The sequence below is a fragment of the Balaenoptera borealis genome, assembly GCF_965194805.1.
Source record: "Balaenoptera borealis genome assembly, chromosome: 16".
Classification (NCBI taxonomy): Eukaryota; Metazoa; Chordata; class Mammalia; order Artiodactyla; family Balaenopteridae; genus Balaenoptera; species Balaenoptera borealis.
This window is the reverse complement of record NC_138872.1, coordinates 19229562-19251975: the sequence shown is the minus strand read 5'-3', so window position 1 is coordinate 19251975 and position 22414 is coordinate 19229562. Positions and strand designations below refer to the sequence as shown.

The 22414-nt window shown below is 41.2% G+C and overlaps 2 protein-coding genes across 2 annotated transcripts in view; one reads left to right on the top strand and one right to left on the bottom strand.

Moving 5' to 3' along the window:
• The window catches only part of TOP1 (DNA topoisomerase I), an 86275-nt gene that overhangs the window by 62131 nt on the left and 1730 nt on the right, over nucleotides 1-22414 (top strand). The window contains exons 11-20 of the mRNA XM_082359483.1: nucleotides 655-777; nucleotides 2533-2720; nucleotides 2983-3127; nucleotides 13926-14069; nucleotides 15000-15185; nucleotides 16275-16343; nucleotides 16886-17000; nucleotides 18291-18418; nucleotides 21321-21415; nucleotides 21638-21787. Coding sequence (XP_082215609.1) covers nucleotides 655-777; nucleotides 2533-2720; nucleotides 2983-3127; nucleotides 13926-14069; nucleotides 15000-15185; nucleotides 16275-16343; nucleotides 16886-17000; nucleotides 18291-18418; nucleotides 21321-21415; nucleotides 21638-21787 — 1343 coding nt within the window. The remainder of the gene's footprint in view (nucleotides 1-654; nucleotides 778-2532; nucleotides 2721-2982; nucleotides 3128-13925; nucleotides 14070-14999; nucleotides 15186-16274; nucleotides 16344-16885; nucleotides 17001-18290; nucleotides 18419-21320; nucleotides 21416-21637; nucleotides 21788-22414) is intronic.
• ZHX3 (zinc fingers and homeoboxes 3) overlaps nucleotides 6491-22414 on the bottom strand; it is a 205829-nt gene continuing 189905 nt past the window's right edge. The window contains exon 6 of the transcript XR_014235498.1: nucleotides 6491-9506. The gene's annotated coding sequence lies outside the window, so the exon portion shown is untranslated. The remainder of the gene's footprint in view (nucleotides 9507-22414) is intronic.

The following is a 22414-nucleotide window of genomic DNA, read 5'->3' as shown; positions in this document are numbered from 1 at the left end:
TCTAGCTGAGCAAAGCAGAGTTTGCCTCTGCAGGACTGCCCTCTGTCTGCTATTGCAAAGAGACATGCATTAATGTTGTCCTGTTCCCTCTTGATTCATGCTCGTTAGCTTTGGGTACTTTCTGCTCTTGAAACCACATATCTATCCTGTATCTGCCTACGTGATTTTAAACAATTTCCTTATTCTCAATATGGATAATATGAACAGAGGCTGAGCTGAAGTTTACCTTCTGAATAGCTCTAGAAGTAAGATTTAATAAGTGAATAGAGCAAGGATGTTTCTAGGAGAGAATGAATGTGGGAATATTTCTCCCATTACTAAAATGAACGATGTGTATTCATGTTTCCCCAGCTGTGGTACTCATATGCTTAGGGGGTTGGGGCAATGTGCCAAGGAGTACGAGAAACTACATAAGAGTGTTACCCTTTTCAGTGTTAAGTTATTTTGAATGTCTTCTATTGAATACATATTTATAACAGAATGAAGTAAGAAACATGTTTCTTTTTTTTCAAAACTCACAAGTTTAGATTGACTACCTCGCCAGATACCCTTTGACTGAAAACATGATGCTTTGCTGTAACTGCAGAAAAACCAGAGGGCTTTTTACTTTATTTACCTTCTTCTTCTTCTGTCTCCCCCTTTTCTTTTAACTAGGAAATGACCAATGAAGAGAAGAATATTATCACCAACCTCAGCAAATGTGATTTTACCCAGATGAGCCAGTATTTCAAAGCCCAGACAGAAGCTCGGAAGCAGATGAGCAAGGAAGAGAAACTGGTACTGCAGAATTTCTTAAACCTCTGGAGAATTTTAGAATAGTGATCAGTTTATCTAATTTTCTTCTTGTTTCTTACAAAACAGTTTTGACTTTAATGATTTCACGTGGCTCTGTACTAAAGATGTAGGATTCTCAGCCTAGTGAAGTCTAGAATTTCTTATGGTTTTATGTAGACTGAAAATTGTGAACAAGCACTATGTTTAATGGCTCAATATGAGAACCCTGGTGTTCTGTTGATCTAAAAACCAGCCAGTAGCTCCAATAATACAGTATTTAAGGATGGGCAGATCTGACCCACAGTGGCTCCTGGATGTTAGGGATTTAAGACAGATAAAATCATATTGGCCATATGTACACACACACACACACACACACACACTCTTCTTCTTTGATGTATTTTACTCTGGAATCTAGGCATGCTTATCCATCTTCGTCTTCTAGCCGTGGCCAACCTCATTCCTGAAGGATCTTTCTAGTATCCAGCTGGGATGTCACTTTCTTCTAGAATACTGGTAGGCAAGCTATAGATGGGCTATTTGTTTTTGTAGAAAAGTTTTATTGGAACACATGCCACATCTGCTTGTTTACCTATTATCTATGGTTGCTTTCATGCAACAGTGGCAGAGTTGAGTAATTACAGCAGAGACTGTATGGCCCTCAAGCCTAAAACATTTTCTATCTAGAATCAGAGGTCTAGGAGTTAAGGATTTTAAGGAATTCTTTGCACTTCAAGGCCTTGTAGTTTCAGTATATTAAACTTGCATGTTTATATAATTTAGGCCGTTGTCTTTATATTAACTCATTGTTTGAGGGTGCCTATTTGACCTTCAGTTTAAAAAATTAGGAGTTACTATAGGGATAAGAATGATACCTGCACCAGGCTTTTTAGTCTCAGTCTTTTCTCCAGTATTCCCAATTAGTGAAATTTGGTTTATTTTTCACTTCAGGGGTGTTTTTCAAATTAAAAACCACTTTAGGGAGGGTTTGTTTTTGTTTTTAATATTTATGTATTTGTTTTATTTATTTATTTGGCTGAGCCGAGTCTTAGTTGTGGCACACGGGATCTTTGTTGCCACGTGCAGGATCTTCATTGCGGCATGCGGGATCTTTTAGTTGCGGCATGCAGGATCTGGTTCCCTGACCAGGTATCGAACCTGGGCCCCCTGCATTGGGAGCGCGAGTCTTAACCACTGGACTGCCAGGGAAGTCCCTAGGGAGGTTTTATAAGTAACACCATGTCAGAGCCCTGCCAAGGACACCTGTTGCCAGCAAGTTGTGGATTTTTATCTACACACGAGGCAGCAGGACTTAACTTAAATTGAATTGCTGAGTATAATATGAAGGAAGAGTCAGCAGAGGGTAAGGAGGCTCCAAATCATTCCATCTTTGGAGCAAGGATCACAGTATAAAATATATGTACCCATGTACTAGGAAAGAATCCATAACAGGTTTCTTTGCACTTGAAAACCCACGTGAAATACTGTTCACATGGGAATTTTATTGTATTTAAGCTTGAAAAATCTCTTTGGTCTTCTGGGAATTCCCTGGCAGTCCAGTGGTTAGGACTCTGCACTTCCACTGTAGGGGGCCCGTGCGGCCAAAAAAAATCTCTTACGTTTTCCTTTATCTGAATTTGTTTCTTAGTGATTTTTAGACTTTTCTCTACCTTGACCTGTTCTCCCACAAGAGCTAAGAATGTATGAGTTGAGCACAGTAATTTGAATCCCTTTTGAGTACTTCCTTGCCATCTCCAGAAAATCAAAGAGGAGAATGAAAAATTACTGAAAGAATATGGCTTCTGTATTATGGATAACCACAGAGAGAGGATTGCCAACTTCAAGATAGAACCTCCTGGGCTTTTCCGTGGCCGTGGCAACCACCCCAAGATGGGCATGTTGAAGAGACGGATCATGCCTGAGGATATAATCATCAACTGTAGCAAGTGAGCACAGTTCATCCTTTGGCCGGAAATGAAGTGGAGGGCTTCCTTTGTTCTTGGTAGTTGGGAATTTTTCCTACATTACAGAGGACTGTTTGGGAGCAGCATGGTATTTCTATGTATAGATCTCCAAGTGTTTATCACGTATTGACTGGTGAGGAGGAAACTTGGAAATATATGCTCAGCAGATTTGTCCACTTCAGGTTATGAAAGGTGAAAATTGCTCATTACTTCTCACCTCACTGCTCTCACTTTATTTCCACAGAGATGCCAAGGTTCCTTCTCCTCCTCCAGGTCATAAGTGGAAAGAGGTCCGACATGATAACAAGGTTACTTGGCTAGTCTCCTGGACAGAGAACATCCAAGGTTCTATTAAATACATCATGCTGAACCCTAGCTCACGAATCAAGGTAAGCGGTAGCTAAGAGCTGCACCAGTTAGTGGGGCTGATAATCTCTGTCTTTTTGTTGAAATCTAATGTTCTCAGCCTCTAGAATCACTCTGACAAATTGAAAAACATCCCCACAAAAAGAAGGTAATTTCATAATTAGCATTATCTGGTGATGTCCCTAAGATGTATCCATTTTTTACATCACATTGTAATCTTATTTATTAATTCACAAATATTAACTGAAATCCCAGTATGAGCCTGGCACAGTGTATGCATGGTGCTAGGAATTGTGTTGGTAAACAAGATGGACACAGTCCTTGCCTTCACATTGTTTACTGTCCAGTGGTCAGAGTGCAATGAAGAACGTGGTAAATGTGTATTGGCTTCTACAGCTAGTTCTCTTCCTCACCTTCCTTGGCTCTGAAGAAGGGAATGTAATTACTCTGAATCCAGAAAGAGGTTGTAAAATCTAGAGTCTTACATACTCTGTCTTCCTAAGGTTTCATCTGGGTAGATTCCACCAGGACCAAGTGGGATAATGTCTGTGAAAGCATATCATAAACTGTTGAGTACCCATGTGTTGCTATTTATTGATACTGTTATTGAAAGGAGAAAACTGTCTTGGAAGGGCAGTCAGTTCTTGTTAGCCTGCTAGGCATACCTGCTTGGGCAAGTCCCTCAGACATACTGTGGAAATGTGAACAGCAACTTAAGAGATGGGCTCCACAGAAAAACAGTCAAGGAGTTAGTTCTGTATAGACCGACTGTTTACATGCAGGGACTGAGGCTAAAGACCCTCTTAATCTTGGTTTATAGCTTATTAAACACTTGTTAAGATTTGAAAGCCACAGCTCAAAAGGCTGTGTGTCTTTTCAAGACTAAACGCACATTTTCTAGCTTATAGTCCTGTGTCCTAATGAAAAATACCCATGTATTATATATTTTCTTCAGTGTAATTGGAAAATGTCTCTGTTTTTAGTTTAGGGTAAGTATAGAATCAGAAAGAGAACCCCCGTGGCAAGTAAAAGTCAAGTCATTTAAAGAAACATGTTGTATTCCTCTTCTGAAATACCACCAAGCTGTAGGGCTACCAAAGTGGATAAACAATGGTTTTAGCCCTCAAGGAACTTATGGGCTGCTGGGCAAGTCGGATAAGAAGTCAGTTGTATTGGAAAGGTAAATGTTGAATGCTTCAGATAAATGGAGTAGTTATTCCCAGCAGCTAGAGATTAGAAACAACGTTATGAAGGAAATTTTGTTACAGTTAGGTCTTAAAAGAGAGGTATTTCAAACAGAGAGAAATGTGTCATTATGGACAGAGACCAGGGGTATGAAAAGGAGTAACAGAAAGAATTGTCACGTGATGGTTGCACAACATTGTGAATGTGCTGAATGTCACTAATGGTAAATTTTATATTATGTGTGTTCTACCACATAAAAAAAATTTATCAAAATAAAAGATTTTGGATTACTGTTAAAAGTATTTTCACATAAGTTGACATTTGATTCTGTTAATAACCACACCAGACATGTACTAATGCCATCATTTTACAGATAAATTTAATCTCTGAGAGGCCAAATTGTTGCCAGCCTTAAATGCCATGCTAAAGTGACTAGACCATGTTCTGCATTTGATGGAGAACCACTGGCTTGGAACAGAGGAGTGTCTTGAGCATAACCCGACTTGAGCAAGATTTACAGGCATTACACATAATCAAATCAATAAATACAAACTGTTGTAAATGCTGCAAAGGACACAGGGTACCTATTTGAGAGTATGCCAGGGCACCTGATCTGGCTTCTGGGGTTTAGGAAAGGCCTTTCTGAGAAAGTAACATTTAAGATGAGACTTACAGAATGAATAGAATTTATCCATGGAAAGGATAGGGGAATGGGCGTTCCAGACAAAGAAAACAGCCTTTTGAAATCCCTGAGGTAAGAAGGAGCTGCGTGTTCTTGAGGACTGAAAGACGACCACCGTAATTGGAGTACAGTGAGCAAGAAAGAGGCATGATGGAGAGGAGACTGGAGAGAGGGATGCAGGCCAGATCTTCAGACTCTTCCTTAAAAAAAAATTTTAAGTTTTTTGTTTTTTTTTTTTATGTGGACCATTTTTAAAGTCCTTATTGAATTTTGTTACAGTTTTGCTTCTGTTTTTTAATTTATTTATTTATTTATTTTTGGCTGCGTTGGGTCTTCGTTGCTTCACACTGGCTTTCTCTAGTTGTGGGGAGCAGGGGCTACTCTTTGTTGCGGTGCACGGGCTTCTCATTGCGGTGGCTTCCCTTGTTGCGGAGCACAGGCCTTAGGTGCGCGGGCTTCAGTAGTTGTGGCGCGTGGGCTTCAGTAGTTGTGGCTCACGGGCTCTAGAGCACAGGCTCAGTAGTTGTGGCGCACAGGCTTAGCTGCTCCACGGCATGTGGGATCTTCCCGGACCAGGGATTGAACCCCTGTCCCCTGCATTGGCAGGCGGATTCTTAACCACTGCGCCACCAGGGAAGCCTTTGCTTCTGTTTTATGTTTTGGTTTTTTGGCCACGAGTCATGTGGGATCTTAGCTCCCCGACCAGGGATAGAACCTGCAACCCCCTGCGTTGAAAGGCGAAGTCTTAACCGGTGGACCGCCAGGGAAGTCCCTAAAATTTTGTCTATTATCCAAATCCAGTAGGAAGCCACTGGGCTTTAAAGAGGGGAATAACGCCAGATTTGTGTTTTAGAAACCTGTGATATAATTGATCATTCTGACTGCTGTTCTGTGGAGACTGGATTGGACACAGACAGGAAGTAGGGAGACCAGTAGGAGGCTGTTGCAGTACTCCAGGCAAGAAATGGCAATGACCGACCTAGACAAGATGATGGCAGTGGGGGTCGAGGGAGGGGAACAGATGCCAAATACATGTGTGCTCTTACAGGCAGGATTAGAGTCGATAGTAGGAGAGCCTCTGAGAGTTGAGAGACTCGTTAGACAAGCTGGGGGAGCTCCTCAAGGGCAGAGAGCCAGCCAGTTTTTATTCAGACAATATCCAGATAACTGCTGTGCACTGTAAGGATCTGTGCAGGTTTCTGAGTGATGGTTATGGCAGTGAACCTAGAAAGCCACCCAGATGTAGGCCCTGCCTAGAACCTTATACCCAGGACAGAGTGGCTCACTCTAGCAACTGGGTTGGGATCCTGAGTCATGAAAAATGGTTAAAGCTTTGGCAGGTGGTACTGTTGAGGGGAAAATAAATGTGATTTCTTACGCTTTCTGTCAGTCCTCCTTGGTTATGTCCCACTCAGCAAAACAGATCTTCAGAGGTCGAGGTTTTGACAGCATGTTAAATGGTTTTTTAACTGCACTGCCAGCAGGAGAAGCATTCTCTTTTTAGATAAAAATAGAAAGATACAAGTAACAGGGATTTTATTTTCAATGAAATATTTCAAATATACAAGAATAGATATAATGAACACTTATATACCTACCATCTGGCTGTGTCAAACCTTAACACCATGCCCTGTTTCTTCAATTGCTTCATTTCATAAAAAGTATTCTGATAACCATAGCTGAAGCCTACTAGGTGCCATTCATCTCTTTCCCTAGAGAATACTACATTGAATTTAATGTTTTCATTCTTGTGTGTATTTTTGTATTTTTACAGTATATTATGTGTGCATGAGCAATATGTAGTATTGTTTTACAAGGTTTGATTTTAAATGAGATATGTTATTGAGATTGTTCTGCAACTTATTTCACCCAGCTTTGGTGTTGAGATTTTATTATCTTGATACACATTTCTAATTTATCCATTTTATTTGCTACACGGTATTCTATTATATAAAAAATTATCTGTTCTCTTGTCAAGAGAGACTTCGGGTTTACAGTCATTAGCTAATATAATAGTGCTGGCATAAACACATTTTCCTTGTGTATACAGATGAAAATGTCCCTTAAAAATTCTTTATTAGATATTTCCAAATTGTTCTCTAAAGTACTTGAACCAGTTTACATCACCACCACCCTCCCAACATTGAGCACAAGTTTCTCTTTTTTCCATATGTTTCTAAGATTTTGCTTTTTATATTTGGATCTTTGATCCACTAGAATGTATTTTTGTGTATGGTGTGAGGTTGAGATCTAATGTATTTTTCCCAAATGCATAACCAGTTGTCCCAGAACAATTTAGTTGTGTTACCCCTCTGTCATATACCACATTTCTACACATATGTCATATTGTTTCTGGGCTCTCTGTCTTGTTTCATTTGTCTGTTTCTTCATCAGTAGCATACTGTCTGAACTACTGTAGCTGTATAAAGTCTTACTATTGAGTTGGACAAGTTTCCTTCGTCTCACTCTTAAAAATTGTCTTGGCTCTGTGCTCTTCCACATTAATTCTGAGATAAATTTGTCAAGTTCTAATGAAGACTATTGAGACTTATTTTATAAGATTGCATTGAAATTATAGATTAATAGGGATAAAATATTGAGATTATTTTATTGAATCTTCCAATCCATGAACATGTTATACCTCTCCATTAATTCATGTCTTTGAATATATCCTTCAATATTGTTTCGTAATTTTCTCCATAGAGGTATTACACATTTTTTTAAACTTTTCTTAGAGACCTTATAGTTTTTTGTGCAATTGAGTATTTTTCGTTGTTACATTTTTGTTTGTTATTACTGGAGTGGTAATGCTGTTGATTTTTTTAATATTGATCTTCTATCTGGCAACATTGCTGAACTCTTATTATAAAAGTGTCTGTGTCTTTTTGGAGTTTCTATATAGTGACACTATTTTTATATTTTTAAAAAACAATCATCCATAAAACCTTAACTTCTCACTAGTCAGCTATTGTCACAGTCAAATACTCGATTAATTTCTGTACTCAGTACCTTCTCTCTGGGTTTACTTGTTGAAATACATCCTTTACTGTTTATTTAGTGAGTTTCCATAGGTGGCAAATTTTTCTTTTGTTTATCTGAAAGTTTCTTTATTTTCATTCTTATGATCTGTCTTTTCTCCAGTAAAGGATGCATCTTTATTATTGGCAATCTATGGTGTATCTAAGTATACATATATTTTTAAAGATACTCAGACTAGACTTTCAATTTGAGGACAAAAGCATTTTTATTCTAGAAAACTCTCGGCCATTATTTCTTCCATAGCTTCTAGGCCATTCCTCTCATTTATTTGTCTCTTTAGGTCTGGTCTTCATTTCGGGGGAGTTCTAGAGACTTACTTCTGTTCACTAATTCTCTTTTTGATTATATCCAATCTAAAGTTTATCCCACCTATAATTTGTTTCAATTATTATTTTTGTTTTCAGGATTTCTAATTATTTTTATTTCATATTTATCTGATTTCATTTCATTTAAGACGTGCTTATTTTATCATTCTTTTGTCCTTTTTAGTAGATGTTATATATTTTTTTTCTCTTGAAAGTCTTTGTTCTTTAAAATATTACCTGAAGTGAATTCATGTACTAATTATTTTGTTGGCAGTTCTTCTAACCCATTTTCCTCATATATTTTGGAATTTGTTTGTAAACCCTTTTGAATGGGAAGTAGTTTTTGTCTGTGTATCATTCCCTTTTCCTCCTCTTTGCTCTCCACTTCTCTGCTCATTCCTCCTGTCTTACAGCGAGTCTTCTAACCCAGCTCAGCCCACGCTAACACAGCCCCTGGCTTCAGGTTGCCCCTTCTTGCATGAAGCACTTTCATTGCTACATGTTTGGAGTACAGTGATGATTAAAGCATGAATTCATTGACCTGATCTGACAAAGGTCTGTGAAGCGTAAGATTTTGTCATAGAGGGTGAAGGGTGGTAACTGGTGGTTTTACTTCATGGGGGACTTTAGGTCCAGTTTATGGGAGGCTGCCACCATCATGGGGCTCTGCTGTACACCTTTCTGCTCAGCCTTTAGGGATTTCTCCTGAGATTCTTTGCTTGCTCTTGTATCTGTATTTTGCTCATTCACTTCTCCCATGTAATACTGTTACACCTTTCTACTCCATCTCTGCTCCTTCAAAAAATTTAACTCAAGCATGATGTGACATACAGATTTTTGACAATTTAAAAAATTTGGTTGTCAAGGGTAAAAAAGAGCACAGCTGAAATGCGTCCCTTTGATGTACCCTGTCCTTGCCCCCTTTCTAGAAACTTGGATTGGTCTGCTTGTGGTCATAGCCAGCGTTACACTACTTCTGGTCTCCTAGGTCACTGAAAGGATCAGAACTTTTGAGAGCCACAGTAACACATGCTCCAGCTACTGAAAAGACTGTCCTGAGCTCATTCACATCTTTATATACTCATCTTGGTTTGTTCTGCTTTTCCACCCAGGATTCCCATTATACAGACATCTTCTTGCAAGTGTTTCCATTTCCGTCCTCTTCCACTCTGTACCTGGTGCCTGTAGAATCTGAAATAGCAGGGAAATGACGGTCAGCTTTCTGGAACCTGTGTTTTCAACAAAACTCTCTGATCCCAGATAAACCATGGATCTAGAGGTTGCAAAAGGACTGCTTATAGTACGTTCTCAACTGCTAAGTCCAGCCCCTGCCAAGCATTATCTGGTCTTGTAACCTGGGGAAGTAGGCCTTAGTAAAAGTAAGACTCTTCAAACCAGTCTTAACTTTATGAACAAAATTTATCATTTTTCTTTTAAATGAAGTACAGCAACCTTCAGTATCACTGTTGCTATCACATTGCATTCAGTCATACCAAGATATTCTCAGTGCCAAATACCCACTTCTGTTTCTTCTCTCTTTAGGACCTAGGGGTTTCAAAGATGTGTGTGTCTATAACCTTTTAAATGTAACCATCTGGGGATACAGGGCTGGATTGAAGGAAAATGTCTTTGTAAAACTTTATAGTTTTGGGAGGCTCTGATTTTGGTGAGTTTTATTAGAAGGAGAAAATAAGATGTGCTTATTTTTTTAAAAATTACATTCTGGGGCTTCCCTGGTGGCGCAGCGGTTGAGAATCTGCCTGCCAATGCAGGGGACACGGGTTCGAGCCCTGGTCTGGGAAGATCCCACATGCTGCAGAGCAACTGGGCCCGTGAGCCACAATTACTGAGCCTGCGCGTCTGGAGCCTGTGCTCCGCAACAAGAGAGGCAGCGACAGTGAGAGGCCCACGCACTGCGATGAAGAGTGGCCCCCACTCGCCGCAACTAGAGAAAGCCCTCGCACAGAAACGAAGACCCAACACAGCCAAAAAAAAAAAAAAAAAAAAAAAATTACATTCTGAACCTGACTTATTAGTATACAGTTCTAAATTTTTAAGTGTAAGAGCTAGAACATTAACACTTCTAGATGATAATCATGGTAGAACATCTTCATTACCTTAGAGTAGATTTCTTAGGACACAAAATAAACACTAACAATAAGCAGTTGATACAGTGGACTTTATTAAGAATAAATACGTTCAACAGAGGACACTGCTAAGATAATAAATACACAAGTAACAGACTGGGAGAAAACATTTGCAACATGTATATCTGACAAAAGACTTGTATCTCAAATATACAAAGAATTCCTATCCCTCAATAATAAAAAGACAAAACATCCCATAAAAAAGAGCAAAAGACAAGATGCTTTAGAAGGTAGAGGATTGGCCAGTAAAAAAGCACATGAAAGAGTACTCAGCATCACCAGTTATCAGTGGAATGCAGATTTAAACCACAGTAAGATACTAATTCCAGTTCTAGGTAATTTTGCTGCAAATAAAATGAAAACATATGTCCACAAAAAGACCTATACAACAATGTTCATAATGCTATATTTATGCGAGTCCAAAACTGGAAACATCCCAGGGGTCCATCATCAGAATAAACACAGTGTAGTATAGTCAAACACATTAGAGATAGTCATAGAATATACCAGCAAGGTAAAAGCAGTGAACTGCTGATAAATACAACAACGTGGATGAATCTTTAAAACACGTTGAGCAGCCAAACATGAGAATCTCAACTTTATGATTCCACTTAAATAATATTCTAGATTAGTCAGAGCTAATCTATGATAATAGAAATCAGATTAAAAGGTCAATGGTTGCTTGGTGATCAACTGGGAGGGGTCATAAGGGAACTTTCTGGAATGACAGAAATATTCTCTAACTTGATGGGGTGTAGGTTACATGGGTTATGGATGGTCAAAACTGATCTAACTGTATACTTAAATCTGCATAACGTAAAATCTTTTTAGAAGATTTACTCAGAGTGAAAGGTTGAATAGGAAGTATTGGAAGAAAATATACTACTTTTATCTGAAAAGGATTTGAATCTATAAAGAACTCTACAAATCAATAAGAAGAAGACAAACCTATTTAAGAATGGGCATGTATGGAAAGCTGGTTGGATTTTATTTTTAAACATAGTATAAACACGTAGGGCCAGTTTATTGTCTTTTGTTTAAATTATGTATGTGTGGGGTTCAGATTGCTGTTCACTCTCTGGATTCTGTTTAGGGAAACTGAAGGGCACAGGGATATGCATACTTCCTAGGGGCCAGCCCTCTCCTGTTAGACCTAGACAAGGTGGCTCTTCCCACCACCCCCATCTCTGTGTCCTTATTTGAGATAATCCTGGATCCTTGTGCCAGGAGCCTAGCCAACCTGTGAAGAAAAGTTGGTCTTGTGGTTATCCCATGAATGACTTACTTGTTAGGTTTTCTAAACTTTGTTTCAGTGGTATGACTAAGGAATGAGCAAATGTAACCCTACTGGAATTCGAAGACTCAGACTCAGGTTTTGGTAGGCCTGTGTGTATCAGAATGATGGGAGGGAGCCCACTTCTGAGCTGGAGACTGTACTGTTGAAGATGAGCCTTTCGTGTCCCATCTTTCGTGGGTGTGTATATAAGAATGATTGTCAGGGAGATTTATTACTGACTTGAGATTTATTACTTACATGAGGAAAGTTTCTACCACACCTTTTTCTTATTTGCCCTCTTTTTTAAGATGTGTAATTGCTTTTTTTTTTGGCTGCGTTGGGTCTTTGTTGCTGCCCACAGGCTTTTCTCTAGTTGCGGTGAGCGGGGGCTACTCTTCGTTGCGGTGCGCAGGCTTCTCATTTCAGTGGCTTCTCTTGTGGAGTGTGGGCTGTAGGGCGTGCAGGCTTCAGTAGTTGTGGCTCATGGACTCAGCTGCTCCGCAGCATGTGGGATCTTCCCACACCAGAGATCAAACCCGTGTCCCTTGCATTGGCAGGCGGATTCTTAACCACTGCGCCACCAGGGAAGTCCTATTTGCCCTCTTAAATGTCAGAATGTACTTAGAAAAACCAGAGGGAAGTTTTCAGCTTCCCATTGTCAGTATATAGAACTTGGATATTTCTCCTGTATCACTCAACTACTAAACCACCCACCCACAACAACAGGTAGTTACTGAGCCTCTTGTTTTGTAGCCAAACAAGCATATACAACTAGTCCACACACAGCTGTGGGAGTGTGCTGATGACTCATTAGCGTAGCTTTCATTTCTGAATGTTAGGAACTAGAAGTAGAAGACGTTTCTTTCCTTCTTCCCTTCCCTTTCTCCCTTTCTTTCTCTCCCTCTCTCTTCCTTGGGTCTTCTTTGCTGTGCGTGGGCTCTCTCTAGTTGCGGTGCGCGGGCTTCTCATTGCGGTGGCTTCTCTTGTTGTGGAGCATGGGCTCTAGGCGCGCAGGCTCAGTAGTTGTGGCTCGTGGGCTCTAGAGCGCAGGCTCAGTAGTTGTGGCACACGGGCTTAGCTGCTCCGCGGCATGTGGGATCTTCCCGGACCAGGGCTCGAACCCGTGTCCCCTGCATTGGCAGGCGGGTTCTTAACCACTGCGCCACCAGGGAAGCCCCAGAAGACATTTCTTGCTCCATGTGCCCCACACACCTGCGTGCTCAGAAGGCCAGGTACCTTGACCGCAGTTCTTATGCCTCAAAGACCACCTGTCTGTGTCATAGGTAGAAATCACTGCAACTCTCTTTGGTTGTGGGCTGGGGGAACTAAGAGCTGAGATTCTTGAGTTCTCAAATTCTGTCCCTGTGTTCATGTCATATAGTCTGTTTCAGGCCTTGTAATATTCCCTGGCCCTTTTGGATTTCTTGGATTTTATTTTCCTTCCTTTCCTTTCTCACTTGACATTATTATCAGTCCTTGCTTGTGAATCTTTTTCCATTCAACAAGGTAACAGAAATCTTCCATCACTGTTGATTAGATTGTCTTTTCACACCCTTTTAAAAACCTTTCATTGGCTTTAGAATCAATTTTTAAACCTGCCACTAAAAGCTCTAATGTTAAAAAAATGTCTTCCCAGTAACACTGTTGCCCTCAATCTCATTAAGAATACTTTTAAATGCAGAAGTTAGAAAATGGTGAATAATTATAGCTGTTCCTGGAAGTCATTGTGTTCCTTAGTAATTACATGTTGTTATCTTTGGTTCTGCTTCCTTGACAGTTCCATCAAATTGTGAATGATTGTCTTGAATTTAATGAAATTCACTCCTAGCAGAAAACTGTTGTTGGGTCACAGATTCAGCAGCAAAGCTGTGATGCTGATGTGGGAATAGGGATGTTTATACCCTTTGTGTTGACAGAAGTTAATTTTGGGGACATGTCATGTGGGCTTTTCTTAAGAACATAAACATTTCACAAAATGAAAGCCAGAGGCTTTCTTAGCAATCAGACAAGAGCCAGTTCTGCTTGTCAGGGAAATGGGACAGCGTGAGTTCTCATCAGGTATATGCCTTGCTTAACTGAAGCTCAAGTTCTTTCTCTTTGGTTCAGAGCTCTGAACTTGGATATTCAGTGTCTGTCTTTACTCCACCGTCCCTAAGCAATCCACCTTTGGCACTGCGTCTTTTGCAGGGTGAGAAAGACTGGCAGAAATATGAGACTGCTCGGCGGCTGAAGAAGTGTGTGGACAAGATCCGGAACCAGTACCGGGAAGACTGGAAGTCCAAAGAGATGAAAGTCCGGCAGAGAGCTGTAGCTCTGTACTTCATCGACAAGGTGAGAGCATCTTCCTGTCACGTCGTCTACCATGTGCATCTTAACGGAGATGTGGGAAGCATTTACTCCTCCAGACCCTGTGCTATAAGTACTGCTGGAGGGGCAGTGACAGCCCAGACACCTGGGGTCCTGCTCACCTGATCTCTGGTCCAGTAAGGAAGGTGGAAGTGGAGAGAGAGATGTTCAGTGTCTGATGCTGTCTAGATACAGTCTGCCTAATAGGAGGATCTTCATGAATCTGAATGTGCCAGAAATACTGACATTTTCAAACTCTTTCTGACAATGCACCACCCCCCAAAATTCTATTTTAATCACAACGCAACACATAAATATGTTTGTGTGTAACTGAAACAAATGTTGCACAAAATAATGCTTAGCCTTTCTATGAGCAGTGAATTCTGATTTTTTTACTTTCTTGTTTTTAAAAAGGATGGTTATAATCCTTAAAATTGGTTAAATAATCTGCCAATGTATCACAACTACAGTTTAGAAGTCAGTGCTTTGAAGATCAGTTTCTCAGCACTCTTTTGGAAGAAAAACATTTCATGTTTTCCCCCGGTTTTGCACTGAGTATATTTATTTTAACACAAGTTCTTAATTGTCTTAAAAATTAAGCACAATTACGAGGCTAGCTTTTTGAGTCTGATTGCCCAGAGTTTTAAATATGTTCTTTCCACTATCCCCATTTGAAAGGACAAGAGTAAACAGAAGCTTAGATTTCTGGGAAAGTTTAATATCCCTTGATGATCCACACTTCATTTTATAAGGGAAGAAGCAACAACGCAGATCCGGAATTCCCAGGCCTTGCAAACTGATGCTCTGTTCCCGAAGAGAATTGGGAGGCTTCTGATTTTGGTTTCCTACAGATGTTGACGTTTCTTCATTCATGCTTATCTTTTTTTTTTTTTTCCTTCTCTCACCCCTGGACAGCTTGCTCTGCGAGCGGGCAATGAGAAGGAGGAAGGAGAAACAGCGGACACTGTGGGTTGCTGCTCACTTCGTGTGGAACACATCAATCTGCACCCAGAGTTGGATGGTCAGGAATACGTGGTAGAGTTTGACTTCCTGGGAAAGGACTCAATCAGATACTATAACAAAGTCCCCGTTGAGAAACGAGTAAGTTAATGTGGCCTGAGCTCCCTGGCCTGTTTTTTCATTCATTCATTCAACAAGCATTTGTTGAGTGCTTTTTCTGTGCTCTGTGCTTTGCTGAACACTAGAAGAAATGGCTTGAAAGAGAGTGGAGAGGTATTGTTTGGTGTCTTGTGTACCTCCTTTTAGTCCCTGCCCCTCACCCCTCACCCCATGCTACTTTACTGGGAACAAGGGGCCATCTCCTGTGGCAGCATTCAACAGAGAATGCTATAGAGAGTTGGCCCTCACAACGAACTGCACATTAGGTTTATCCTATCACACTGTTTTAATGATCTAACCACACTTCAGTATTCCCTGGTCATGTTGCAAATTTGTCATTTTCGTAGCATTGCTCAACTTTCCCCCAACTCCTCACTCAGCAAAAAGGTAGCCCTTGAGTCCCCGGATCTCTGAGCCCATAGCTGAAGAGGGTGCTGCAGCACCATGGTCCCCCAGAAGTACTGGACTTGAACTGGAGACCTTACAGAGTGCAGTACCCCAGTGGTCCAGCCCTTCAGCAGTCTGATGTTTCATCAGTAATTAGGTTTTGCTGGTTGTGGAAATGTTCCAGATTAAACAAAGCTAAAGAGATCTGACAGTTAAATGTAATATCTGAGTTTAGGTTGGATTCCACACTGGGGAGGTAAAGAACATCATTGGGTCAACTGACAAAATTGGAATATGGACAATAGATTGGATAAAAATGTGTCAGTATAAATTTATAAAGCTGAAAAGTACTGTGTGTATGTAAGGGAATATCCCTATTCTTAGGAAACACACTGAAGTATTCAAGGGTAAAGGGCCATAATTAGGTAAGTACCCAGAAATGGTTCTGAACGAATAATTGTGTATATACACACATAAATGTCGAAAGGAAATGAGTGTATGTGTACACTGCACAAATAGGAAATGAGGTAAAATATTAATGGTAGGTGAATCTGGGTAAAGGATATGGGTGTTTCTTTGTACTCTGTGCGGTTGGTTGGTTTGTTGGCAAGTTTTAAGTTGCAGTTATTTCCAAAGTAGAGGTTTCAAAAATAATAATAATTAGGCTCTGCTTATTTCTTTTAGGTTTTTAAGAACTTACAACTATTTATGGAGAACAAACAGCCTGAGGATGATCTTTTTGATAGACTCAATGTGAGTGGGCAAACTGCACTGGGTTGAAGAGGGGTCCAGCCAGAGCCTCCCAAGCTCCTAAAGGAGAGGTTTGCCTGGGAGTGACTGGGGCTCTCCGCTCGGCCTGTCCTGGGACACCCTGTATACCCTCCCTTCCTCAGGCACACAGCAAATCCATGGCCGAAGCCCTGGGATGGGGTGGACGAACCCTGCCTGTTATCCTCTGGCTCCTGCAGAGCCTTCCCTTGGCTGGATGCTCAGCCACCTGTGCTAGAGACCCAAGACCTGTCCCTGAAATCTTATTGGGGAAGATCTTAATAGGGAAGGATACAGTTGCTTTATTGGCCTGCTTAAGATTGAAGTGTGCTTCTTTGGGAGGTACATGCAACTCTGTATTCTGGAATTCTTCTCCCGTTTCCTAACTTCCCACTGGCAGGACAGTAAACTTGGCAAGGTGTAATTGCACTGGCATAAATGTCCTGGAGCTTGCCAGAAGGGTCAGGGTGGTATGTATGGCTTTTACCTAAATCCCAACATCCTCTTCGTTGCTTTGTCTCCTCCAGACCGGTATTCTAAATAAACATCTTCAGGATCTCATGGAGGGCTTGACAGCGAAGGTGTTCCGTACATACAATGCCTCCATCACGCTACAGCAGCAGCTAAAGGAACTCACAGCTCGTAAGTACTGCCTGACCAGATAGGGCCCATAGCCTTACCGATGATGACCACTATCCTTACGCAGCTAAGTCCTAGATCTGTTCTACTTTTCCTCCTTAACATTGTGACTGGAAACTTTTTCCCTCCATACCTCTAATAGAGGGCTAAGGCTTAGATGTATAAACAGATCAGTGCTGTTTCCCCTATTCCTACTCTAGCTTCTAGAATAGTTTTATGAAATGCTGACAGGGGCTTTCTATCTGCTCTGAAAATGCCTGCATTTGTGTTTTATATCTATGTTATTTAAAAGCTCATAGAATGAAGATAAAGTGCTATGATGTTCTGTTAAATTGGAGAGAGTAAGGTTATCATGGTTACTAAAACAGCATAGGAGCAAATCCTTTCCCTGAGGTTTCTTTTTTTCCCTCCTAAGAGTAGGTAGTATTCGGGACTTTGCTGGTGGTCCAGTGGTTAAGAATCTGCCTTCCAATGCAGGGGATGTGGGTTCGATCCCTGGTCGGGGAACTGAGATCCCACATGCTGCAGGGCAACTAAGCCCACGTGCTCTAGAGCCCACGCGCCACTACTAGAGAGCCCCCATGCTGCAACTACTAAGCCCACGTGCTGCAACAAAAGATCCTGCATGTCACAATGAAGATCCTGCATACCACAACTAAGACCCGACACAGCCAAATAAATAGATAAATAAATAAGTATAAAAGAAAAAATAGAGTAGGTAGTGTCCTCCTAAAAACTAGCTGCAGAAAGTATCACCAAGATCCACAAGGTTTTTTTCTCTGGAGCCTAGTCACTGCTGAATTTCCACTGTCCTCTAGAAATATGTCAAATGGTATTAGAAAATGGTATTCAAAAAGCCAAAGATGGGTATGTTGAGGGTCAGTATTTTAGGGTGGGGTAAAGAATGCTATATGACACAAGTAAAAACACTTCTTAGGTGACACTTTGTATTTTTCTTTCTGAAAGATATAGTGCCTTGTGGTTTTAAGATGTAAAATTTCTGGTCCCTTCATTTTACCCTCCTCTACAGGCTCTTTCTGTCCCAATTCCCATATTTTCTTCAGGCTATTTTGGGTGGGTGGTTAGATGGGGGAGGTGGGCACTGGGGCAAGCAGATGATTCTCTTGACTCTCAGATTTTGACCTTGTGCCTTGGGGGAACCTGAATTGATCATCTGAATGAGATGAGGACCAGTAAAACCTTTACGTGAAGATAAAGCACTGGGGAAAGGGACATTGTGTGTTCTCTCTTCTTATACAGATGGACTCTTATTACCATGTTTCCTTTTTACAGCTGATGAGAACATCCCAGCAAAGATACTATCTTATAACCGTGCCAACCGGGCCGTTGCAATTCTTTGTAACCATCAGAGGGCACCACCAAAAACTTTTGAGAAGTCCATGATGAACTTGCAATCTAAGGTATTTTGGATGTGGATGGTGGGGTAGCAAAATGAAGAGAAGCATGTCTGCTATGGGCATTTATACTCCACCCTTCTGGCTGGGATATCAGAAAGGTTCATGCTAAATAAATGGAAATTTGGCAGTAGCTATTGCTGATCAAGATACTGAATATCAGGTACTCACTGTTCAGCAAGTCTTCATTCTGTGTTGAGAAGGTAAATTTGATGTACCCTCTTTGAAATACTGCTAATTATTGTCCTTATACATGAGGATAACGGATATAAAGATAGTCTTCACAATTCCTTTCCACAGCCCAGAAATACAACTATTTCCAAATTAGACTGTTTTAAATTGAAGATGATGAAACAATATTTAATTTCCCCCTAATCCTAGCACAACGATTTTTATTTCTACACATTCCACATGAATCATATTTTTATCTAGCTCATCATCAAACATCTGTTGAATACAGGCTGTGTGCCAGAGCTGCTGCCCTAGAGGGAGAGGGTGATGTGTAAACAACTAGATGCTGTTCCTCTTCCACGTGCCTCTCTCCTTCCTCCAGCTCTGCCTGGTACTGAGCTTTTAAGCAGCAAGGCACTTACTTAACATTTGATGATGTGCATTTCTGTTTTACCAATGGCTACATAACGAATCCATTCTAATGTATTAATCCACAATGAGAATTTGTAGATATTTCACTACAAAGCAGACACATGGGTTACATAGTAAACCAATTATCTTGAAATATGTTTACCAAAAAGTCTGATATAGTAACAGATGTCCTTCCTTATTAATTTATTAAGTTAGATCTTAGATGGGTCTAATAATTACTGTAAATGTCAAGGTAGTCATGAATATAAACGATACTTTGATTTCTGCAGCAATTATAACATGAAAATATATGAACTAGCTATGGGTGATAAAGTCATAGATACTACTGATATTACTGTGTTTAATTGCCCACACTCATAACTGAAGAAGAAATGATGAGTTTCAACTAGAGGTTAATTAAACTACAGATTGATTCTTTTCCATCTGCGTTCACAGAATACTGTACTTGGACAACTGGAGTTTAAAAACTACTGCTGTAGAGTGAGGCTGCACATATGTTTTCAGGCCCAGGGTGTTTTCCTTCTGTTGAAATTTCTTCCAGATAGATACCCAGGTGTAGTACATATAGGTCAAAAGACACACACAACCTGCAGTTCACGCTACAGACGCCATCTGGCTTTCCTGAAGGGATGCACACATCCACAGTAAATAAATGTGTGTCCATAGACATCTCAAATCCTTGGATCATGTGACTGGCAGGCAAAGAACCTGTACAGACCGCCCATCCTAGCAGCTCTGTTAATGGCAGTCATCTGGTGCCGTTTACTCTCCTCATGCTGTCATTTCAAGCCAGAAATAAAAGCATGACTATTCAGGTGGTATTTACCTAATTCAGGAGACCCCTCCCTGGAGCATGAGGAGGCCTTTTGTTGGTCTTACTCTGGAACCACTGTTTGGGCACCCAGGCTGCCTGCCAGACGAGCCCTCTAAGCACAGGAACCATCTCCTGTGTGCCCACAAAGCAAACACATGCCCCTGTTTGCCAAGTGAATCAATGGAGTCTTTGATGCTTTGAGAGAATTTGACATAGCCTGCCAATTTAGCATTCACAGAAATGGTTAAAAGATTGTGGTTTGTTGCATTTCTGGCCTAAGAATCTGGCTAGTGGTGTCTGTGATGCTTTTGTGTCAGTTCCTTCAGCTTGACTTTGGACAACATAGATGTTGGAAGTAAGCCATTCATAGTAAAACACATTTAATGATTCTCTCACAATGGTGACCTCTGTTTCCAGTCTTAGGCTGTGCATGTAAATCTAACAGACAATTCCAGGCTGAGAGCAACAGCTCAGTGTGTATGAGTCAGGCATGTATTTACTCGGCAGAGGTTCCCTTGACCTTACAGGTTAGCAAAGTAATAACAGGTCAGGAGTTCTCCTGCTCCCAGCAGTGTGAGCTCACTGCTTTGGGGCTCTAACTCCACAGTGTTGCTTAAGTAAGGAGAACTTAGAACTGGTTCTTTCAAGCAAGAAAGACTGGAACTGCCTTTTTCTCTTCCTTTAAAGACTGGGTCCCCATGAGATTTCATTTGGAAAAAGAGCTCCACAGCTAAAAAGTTTTCAAATCTGCTTTGGGTGATAACCATTTTAATTTCCTTCCCATCTCAGTTTTCTCTCCTTTTGAAAACAGAATGCCAAAGCCAGGCCATGCCATGTATTGGCTTGGAACAGACTAAGCTGAGCTGTTTGGCCTCCTGGGTACCTTTTAATTGCCATTTTCTAGTCCCTCGGATATTCTCTTCAGTGCATCCTTCTTTCTTGAGAAGTTGGCAGCTCCTTCCCAGAGTGCTGGTAGAATCTGAGGAATGAGCTGCGCTCAGTAGATGCAAGGACCCTATCTCAGCTTCATAAAGAGTATCTCCTGCAGTAGTATTCTTGGAATGGAAGCGACAACCTGGCACAAGAGCCATTTGATAAATAGCTCTCACCTGTAGCCCTCCTCTCCCAGTATCTAAAACCAAAGTGTTCTCTGACTGAAAGATTAGCACCCACATTCCCAGTCCCAGTGGGTTCTTTTCCCTGAGCTTCTGGATTAATGCGGGCCCTGGGTCACTGCCTGTAAAACCCTCATTTCTTCAAGGGTGACTGAAGAACGTAAATGGCCAAGTAGCATTTGAATTCAGCACCCGCTGCACATCTACTCTGTGCCTTCATGAAGCCACCCCTAGTTGTTTTGACCTGGCAAACCACCAAGACAGCCTGCCTGGTGTAGACAACTTCTAGGTTTCATCTTCTCTTGAGGAACTTCCAGGTTTCGTCTTCTCTGGGCTTACTTTATTCCTAAATCTTATTGTTCTTTTTCCCACCCAGATTGATGCCAAGAAGGAACAGCTAGCAGATGCCCGGAGAGACCTGAAAAGTGCTAAGGCTGATGCCAAGGTCCTTAAGGATGCAAAAACCAAGAAGTACGTGCCTGGTGTGATACAAAGCTGGGGGTTGGTTGTGAGAGAAAAAAGGGCGGAGCACAAGCCAGAGGCCCTAGCTTTTCTAGGGTTTCTGAGTGATGTCTTTTAGAAATCTCTGTACCTGGGGCTTTTCTGCTTTTACAGCCCCTGGATGGCACCATGGGGTTGCAGTGCTCTTGTCCAGAGGCCAGGCCTGGCTCTTGATGACTTCCTTTCTTCCAGGGTGGTAGAGTCAAAGAAGAAGGCTGTGCAGAGACTGGAGGAGCAGTTGATGAAGCTTGAAGTACAAGCCACAGACCGAGAGGAGAATAAACAAATTGCTTTGGGAACCTCCAAACTCAATTATCTGGACCCGAGGATCACCGTGGCTTGGTAAGCACCGCACCCTTCTTGAACTCCACCTGCTGGCTTGAGAAGGGTGATGGGGGTTCCAAGAGCATTGTCAGCTTTCACATGCAGTTCCTACGCTGCACACTTAAGAGTCCTCTGGGAAACCTCTGTCTTCTGCTGTGCCCACTACAAATGCATTGGAACATCCTGGACGGTCCTAAATGGTCAACACTGTTACACCATCCTGGAGTGTGTTTATGTCTGTTAATGCAGGTATGGTCCCTACCCCTAATGGAACTTTAGGACAAGAATGGAGACTCTTAGTCCTTAATGAAGGAAAGATACAAAAGAGCCCACCCATCTACCTACACTTTAACTTTCCTATATATATATATATATATATATTTTTTTTTTTTTTTTACAAGTGAAGGAAGTAAGGTATGAACAAGGAGGAAAAAAAAAAATGAGAATACAGATCTGAGCAACCTATGCAAAGAGATTGCGCTACTGTTTGCTTGTTTCCCTGGACCACCCCCCACCCCCCGGCCCCAACATCCAAAATAAATGGCTTTTTTGGAAGATGCTTATTAATTACCTTGAGTTATTAGCTTCTGGGCCTAGGAGGAGCAGTCATCTCCTATGGCCCTGCTCCTCTGGGCCGGGGGTTCC